Raw genomic sequence first — 8,009 nt, forward strand, 5'->3', positions numbered from 1 at the left:
GCAAGGAGTGACCAGGAACAATGGTCACAAGCTGGCGGAGGGAAGGTTTAAGTTGGACATCAGGAGGCGCTACTTCACGGTCAGGGCGGCTAGAGTCTGGAACCAGCTTCCAAGTGAGGTGGTGCAGGCTCCCACCCTGGGGGTTTTTAAGAGGAGGTTGGATGACCACCTTACTGGGGTCGTTTGACCCCAGTGCTCTTCCTGCCATGGCAGGGGGGCGGACTAGATGATCTGCTCAGGCCCCTTCCGACCCTAGAAACTATGAAACTATGAAATCTATGAATACAAAATCAGGTTCCCTTGTACTCCTGCCCATCAGTTATACACACACCATTTCAGCGGTGTCGTGCAGGACTGACCAAAGCAATTCAGAAAACTTTGTGTACTGAAGAGAACTTTTCAGACTGAATGAATAGAAAAATGATATACCTTTCATACAAGAAAGAAGCCTCTCTTCTTCCAAGGGTCACTGCAATACATGTTTGCATTACAGAGCTATTTTCCCAATCCTCTATTCCACTCCATGAGTTTTAACTTAACCTTTTTTAACATTTGGTTGGGACAAAGTTAGAGAGAAGGGGGGTGGTGTGGAATGTAAATCAGGAAAAATAAAAGAAGAAAACATTCTGTATATGTGAAGCCAACTGCTTCCATTACTGTGCCAAGTGACAGTTGTCATGAAAGTAGCTGTATTAGAAAATCAAAGCCATAAACACACTGCCAATGACAGAAGGACTCTTTTCTTTTATCAGAATTGTGCTTGTCATACCCCTCTTACACGTGTACATCGAAGGGGAGAGATGATCTCCCATTTCAATTTGTAAACCAGCTGTAACAGGACTCAGTTGCAAAAGTTTTAATATTTCCAATTCAGTATGAGCTTTTATCATGTCAAACATGGTTCCTGATACCTGGATCATGTAAGTTAGATTTCATTTCTGCATTGCTGCTGCTGAAAATTATGCAGGCTTCCAGAACTTCCATGCTCACTGAATGCTCTATCAAATGGGAGTCTCTTGCTGTATGTGAAACGGTGCACTGAAGCTGCAGAGAGAACAACTGTGTTTCTGAGAAACACTCAGCATTATTCTGGCAAAACACTCAGCTTTGATTCAGCTATAAAGCACACTCACCCACAGCTAAGAACTTAAACAGTGATTGACGGCTGTAGAAGAGCAAACCTATTATGGTTCATATAGTGGAAAAGGTGCAGCCTTCTAGGTTAAAAATCAACTCCCTTCAGGCAGAATGTAAAGGAAATTGGAGTTGGTTAGACCCAAGCTGATTTTAAGAGGAGCACAAGGTAAATGTTCCCATGTTACAGAAAGCAAACAAATGCTTTTAAAAATAGCTAAAGCAGCAGAGTGTAAGTAATTGGTGTCGGCAAACAGAATCTATTTGGTTTCTGACATTAGCCCCAGGACTGAAGATTGTCCATATTTTATTCATTATGTTATTACTCACATATGTTTTGAGTGTCTTGTAGTAGCAAAATGTGATTCTATTTTCCCCTTCATTTACCTTCAAGACTGTTCTGGCTCTGGAATAAATATTGACCTTTTAGAAAGGGATAATGCAGCTCTTACTCTGTGGTTTTCAAGACAAGTAGATATTAAATCAGTTTATAAAATAATTGTATAACGATTCAATAATTGTTTTCTGTTGTGACTGAGTAGCTACTTCCTACATTATTTAAAAGAGCACTTAATTTTTTGTCTTGCTTATGCTGGAATAAATTTCTTTTACCTTAGGAAGTAAATCATTAGCTCTAATCACAGATAAACCACAGGGCTAGATTCACAATAGGTATTTAGGCAATTAACTCTTGCATAGGTATCTAAGCTCTCACTGATTTGGATGGGAGCCTACATATTTCTGTTGATTTGGGCTGATGTATTCACCACAACCCCTTCCTCCTAATCCAGTTTGATCTGGAACTCAACAGGGATTTAGATTTATACATGCTGAATTGACTCTCAGTGGAATTTGATAATCTTGCCAGACTGGACCAAACTCAGCTGCTATGGAATTTAAACTTGCAGAAACACAGAAAATACCTCACGTGTTGCCAAACATGATCGCTAATGAGCACACATTTAATTTCCATCTGACAAAATGAACATCTCATTAATATGTTGCACCTTTACCCTTTTAATGTGCTATGGTATGGTTAACTCTCATTGTTCAAATAGGGTTGTGTTAGTACTTGAACAGAAGCCATGCAAGAACACCTAGCAGAGAGCAGGGTATGATGCAATTTGTTTTTTCTCATGAGTCAGCACTGAACCAGGTGGAGAGAATGGAGGAAATCATGCAGCTGGAAGTGGCCTAATCTCTTTCAGATGACAGTACAAAGACCTGACTATTTAGAGTCATTAAAAATCCCAGAGCACTGAGAGTATAAACTGGATTAGTAATCTAATGGCCCTAGTTAAACTTTTCTTTCCTACCACTCACGTGCAACATCCTTTGTCACCCCACAGGCAGCTGCACTGAGGAGCACTGCTGTACTGCATATACTGAAGTGCTATGGATGCCCCAAGAACAAATATCCCCCCCCCCCCCATCAACTCTTGAGAGTTTTATGACAAGTCTCACATAATTTAATGTTTCTCCCAAAGCCTCAGCTGCCATGCCTATAATGCCATGAGACTCACAGTTTCCATTAAACTACTTCCAACTTTTGTGGCTGCAGAACACATCAGGAATGAGACCAGTGGGAACCTCCAAGGGCTCAGAAGACAAATGAAAATAGAAGCCTCTTTAAAGGCATCATGACTTTAAAACCATTAAGCATTTCCCACATTTCTGGGCTTCGTGGTCACTCCCCCACCCCCTTCTGCTTCATGCGTCAGGGGGGTGTAAGACTTGGGCATTGGGAGTTAGCTACAGCCGAGATTGGGGGGACTTTGTGGAGGGTGCATATGCTTCTGCTAGGACCAAAGCCAGAGGCTCTTGCCTTTTGCTCAGGGTCAGAAAGAAATTTTACCCCATTGTCACGCTAGTACAGCCTGGGGGGTTCGCCTTCCTCTGTAGCAGGGGTGCAGCCCTTGGCCTAGGATCTCTTGAGCGTATATCAATGACATCTCACAAAAGCAGGACACTGGCTGCCTGGTTCCCTTGCCTTACCCACAGCAGGTTGGGGCACAAGGCCTGCACTGCGTTAGCAATGACAACAGCCTTATGCCAAGTTTAGAGGAGGCTTATATAGGGTGGTTAGGACAAGGGTGATGTTGCCTCAGGAGGAACTAGGCAACACGACCTCCAGAGGCTCCTCACAGCCCTGCTCCCCTGACTGTGGGGAACCTTGGTACTGCCCCATGCAGGGGATGCTGCCTGTTGCACGTGAAGACACCTTCCTATATCACCCTGCTACAGTAGTCTTTGTGACACATCTTGCTATGAGAGCAGTCAGCCCCAGGACCCCTCAGCTGAGGCACGACTCCAATACTAGCCCAGACTGAAGAGAGCTAGCAAAAACCCTCTTCCAAGTGCCTTCTCCTCTCCCCCTTTAAATCGTCTCGATGACATCACCCGCGGCGTGACGTTTTCAAGGCGCATGCGCATAAAAGACAGCACACTCCTGACGTCATCCTCTAACCATCTACTTCCGGGTCGTAGCTGTCACTCCCCTGTTTCCGGGTGGGGGCTCAGCCTGGTGGGGGAAGGGGCTGCGGGATTTTTTTCTCGCTGGATTCGGGGAGAGAAGCGCGCATGCGCGAGCCGCTGAGCCTGGGTTCGCTGCTGGCGCAGCGCGGGGGTCACTTCCGGCTGTGGGGGGCGCTCGGGGTCTGCATCCGGGTCGCGGGTGGCTTCCGGCTGGCGGCGGTCGCGGCTCTGCTCCGTGAGTGCGGGCGGCCGGGTGGGGTCCGGGGTGGGAGCTAGCGAGGGATGGAGCTCCCTGCGGAGCCGGGGGAGCGGGACCAGGGGCTGCGGGAGGGAGTAGGAGGCAACGTCCCTGTCCGGCTCCAATCGCGGTCCTTCTGGGCTCAGAAGCTGCTTGCGCTGGTGCGGGATTGAGCTGCATTCCCCCGCGGGGCCGGGCCCGTTGCTGCGTCGGGACGAGTAGCGCGCACTGGCTGGGAAGAACTACGGGTCCCTCCGGGTTCCCGGGCAGCACTGGGTTTCCGTCTGGGCTTCCTCTGAAAAATGCCTCCTTAAAACAGCTCCAGAGCAGCCTGCGCCGGTGGCAGAAATGGCTGCGGGGAGGCTTTTCTGTGGAGTGCGGGATTTTTTTTTTCTGCCCGGCTGCTTTAGAGACGTTGTGCATAAAGTCGGACTTTGCAGACTTATCCGAAACAGCAGCTTTTGTTGTGGGACAGAAGCGACAGCCTTCCTTAGACGCCAGCTTTTAGCAGCTGGTCTGCTGTAACAAGAGTAGCTGAGGGAGGGATGCCACCACTCTCGCTGAGGCAGAAAGTTGTGAAGGTGGTACTTCTTGTTAGGAAAAAAACACACCCAAATACCTGCCAGCAAGGCTTCTTCAGATTTGTTTGGAACTGGATTTTAATACTTTAGAGGAAACGGTTGTCGTTGAATAAGGGTTGCATGTGCATGTTTCTTGCTCCTTTTCTCTTTTAATCTTCATTTTTCAGCTGAGCTTTCTTAACATTCCCAACCATTTTTTTTGTGTGTGTGGTTAAGCGTTTTCCTAAATTCAGTGCAATTCTGTAGCTTTTTTTAGTGTATGGCAAAATCTTCAGAAATGAAAATCCTTTTTATCCCACATAAAGATGATGGCCTAAGTAGCCACATTGTACGTTTTCCTCATGTTGCTGTGACTGTATTTTCACTCATGTCTTACCTTGGGGTAACTGAATCTCTCTGGCACATCTACCCTTTGATTTACCTGCCACGACTTTTACTGAAGGGACTAGATTTAGATGTTTTTTCTTTGCGTCCACTAGACACTGGGCTAAGATCACCGCCATTCACTATGTATTCACCACCATTTGCTAGCTCAGAGATCAGCCATAAGACATTAAAATCTTGTAAGTAACTTGCAGTGAAAGGGCTTTGTATTTTGATGAATTCTCTTGAGCTACCACTATTCTTACAGCTGTATTAATCAAGGCCGAGTTGTGTAGAGTACTTACCAGGCACTCTAATCGGCAATGTTGAAAGTAAACTGTTATCACCTAACACTTATGGGAACCCACCCCATGATTAGCAAACTGGTTGAGATGAGTGTGAACTCCCAGAAACTGTAAGTGTTAACAGGCAAAAAAGATGCTCTTGAAAGCTGCCGTCTGTTGTCGTCTTTCATATTTTGATTTGCAGCCATGTTTTTAGTGAACCCTGGCACATCCACAAGTGGCAAGCTGTGATTGGAGCTGGAGGTGGCTATGAAAGTCACAGTGCCTGAGGTCTTTATGAAGGACCCCCTCACCCCCTTTCTTTTCCTTCAGAGGATGTTTTGTCTCGCCAAAGAAAGCTGCTTCATCATACATCTCTCAAAAACAGAAGAGTTAAAGCATTCAGCTCCCTACCAGTGTCAGCTTGTTCCCCATCATAAATGGTACAGTTCGCCGTGAATGACCTAAACAATTTCCCTTTGGAGTTGTCCTGTAGCCTAATTGTCGTTGTTTTTAATTGAGTAACAGAATTCTGCTGCTTTTCTTTCTGTAAAGACCAAGGTAGTTACTGATGGCAGTAACTTTTAATATGTAGTGGAGAAGTTCACCTTTCTCAATTTTTCAGGCTGATTGCAAACCCAGGAAGACAACACTATGTTAGTTTACATGTGCCTCAGTTGGGAGATTATGCTTGTAAAAGTAAAGATTAGACCTGTATGTTGATTAAAAATGAAAGCTTAGATTATGTTGGATTTGATGTCCAGACCACAAATAGAGCAGGTTGTCCATGTGCAGTCTGCACACTTGGACATCTGTGCTTCAGGGATTTGGTTAAATAGCACTTTAAGTCAGGGGAAAGAGCTCTTTTGTGCAGGAGACCTTGATTCAGTGAAGCCAAAGTGCAAATGTCAGTTCCCAGGTAAAAGCCATAAATGATTCGTTTGCACTATGCTAACATTATCTTTCAAAGAAAGCAGCAGCACCAACTTTTTGGCCTTTGGATACAAGTGCCAGTTGCAGAATAAAACCTTGGCTGTACCAATCAATGCCTGCTCTTCCTGTTGAGCATTGTATATGCACTGTTCCACTGTTGTGAGAGATGTTTAGGGTAGTTACAGCCTGGTGGCAGATTAGACTCTACATAGCTGGATGAGTTTGTATGAAAGGCATGAATAGAAGGGATAAGGCTGACGGTCTCTCCAGTGCATGGATCAGTGTCCTGCAGCTAGAGAGAAACACGGGAGTGATCTGAAGTTAAGCAGACATCCTCTGCATTCTGTCTTGCAACATTTCCTCTGCAGCCAAAGTAAAACAATTTTTCTCTTCATGCGACGTTACTAAGACTCTCAAAAGTCTCCAGTGTGTTCACAGTACCTAGGCCCTTTAGTCAGTAAACCATTGTGTTCTGATAAGTAGGACTGTGAAGGCATCCCAGCTGCATCCAGTTAGCTTGGGCACAACTGGGAACATCTGTATAATAGTTGGAAGGGTGCTCCGGGGGGAGAACAAGAGGCTTGTGTCCACATTCACAGAAAGTTGAAGGGCCTGTGGTTGGAGTCCTCTGCTATGTGAACTATTTCCTAGACTTTAAGGGTATGGTAGTACAGATGGTGTGACTTCTCTCTTGTGTTTTTGTTTTTTATTTCAGAAGAATTGCTGTTACTGAGGACTCCAAATGCCAGATAACCAGCCTGCTCCAGAGTAACCATGAAAGAGGCAAGGTAGCTGCCCGAGAGTGAACCACAATCCTATTTCGATGGATACAAAACACAAAGACGATTTATTTAGGAAATATGTACAGTTCCACGAATCCAAACTGAATGCCTCTGATAAGCAGTGTCCTATTAATGATGAATATCTGCGAGTGGCAGCATCAGCCTTGCTCTGCCTTCCCAAAATCGATCCCTATTATAGATTCCGGTTGATTAAATTTTATGAGATGGCTGAAAACTCCCTCAGATCTCTGAAATCTTCAAGTTTACATTCTCTCCATAGTGCATTCAGTATGCTGGAGACAGTTGGGATTAATGTCTTTCTTTATCCCTGGAAAAAGGAATTCAAAACTATTAAGGTAAGAACCTTCCTGGAGAGTAGCAATAGAAGAGAGTGTTTTGCCTTGTGAATAGCTAGACCTCTGATTTTACTCTCAAATAGTGTAGTAGGTGTATAGAGAAATAATAAACAGATGCATTAGAAAACTGTAGATTGAATGGAGTAGATTTTAATGAAAGGTACCATAGAGGCAATGGAGCCTGAAGGCCTCTGTGTCCAAACTGCAGCTACAACATGGGCATAATTGTTGTGACACTGTTCTCACACTGCCCTATCAATTCGTTCTGGCTTTGACCTGGAAGACGCTTCCTCCAGGATGAGGGAGTTGTTGATTTGTACGTGCACTTGGTGTTTGCACCTGCTGTTAACTTGGCACAGTGTAGTTTTAATGGTGAAGTGTGCTTTGTGTCATTAAGGAGAGCTCTTGCTGCTGTTTCTGTCCTGGTTCCCCAGGAACTTGTTTCATACTAACTGGCATGCTTCCACAGGAGGATTTCTTTAAGAATGTCTCTTATCCTACTTGCATGGAAGTCTGGGTTTAATAGCCTTTCAAATTCTTCATCTTTGGTAGAGTCTTTCATGGCTGATGCTAGAAATATTTTTTAAATAATGTAAATAGCAAAGGTACTTGCATGTTGCTTAGCTTAGACCAGTGGTTCTCAGCCAGGGTGCTAGAGCACCATAGGGTGCCATCAGATCCTTTGAAGGGTGCCATGAGGTGTGAGGAGATGAACCTAAGCTTTGCTTCTCTGCTTATCCCTGCCTAGGCAGTCCCCTACCCTTACTGTCCAGCCCCTATGTAGGGAGGTAAGCACTCTAATATATAAATTAATTTTTGACATTGGGTGCCACTCAATTCATACAAATTATGGAATGGTGCCT

At 44.9% G+C, this 8,009-nt stretch overlaps 1 protein-coding gene across 1 annotated transcript in view; it reads left to right on the forward strand.

Moving 5' to 3' along the window:
• The first annotated feature begins 3,741 nt into the window (after positions 1 to 3,741).
• SPATA2 (spermatogenesis associated 2) overlaps positions 3,742 to 8,009 on the forward strand; it is a 16,086-nt gene continuing 11,818 nt past the window's right edge. Inside the window, exons 1-2 of the mRNA XM_019510254.1 lie at positions 3,742 to 3,844; positions 6,724 to 7,146. Of these exons, the coding sequence (XP_019365799.1) occupies positions 6,832 to 7,146 (315 nt within the window). The 5' untranslated portion in view covers positions 3,742 to 3,844; positions 6,724 to 6,831. The remainder of the gene's footprint in view (positions 3,845 to 6,723; positions 7,147 to 8,009) is intronic.

The sequence above is a fragment of the Gavialis gangeticus genome, unplaced genomic scaffold, assembly GCF_001723915.1.
Source record: "Gavialis gangeticus isolate Ggan-Ray unplaced genomic scaffold, GavGan_comp1, whole genome shotgun sequence".
In the NCBI taxonomy this organism is placed as follows: Eukaryota; Metazoa; Chordata; order Crocodylia; family Gavialidae; genus Gavialis; species Gavialis gangeticus.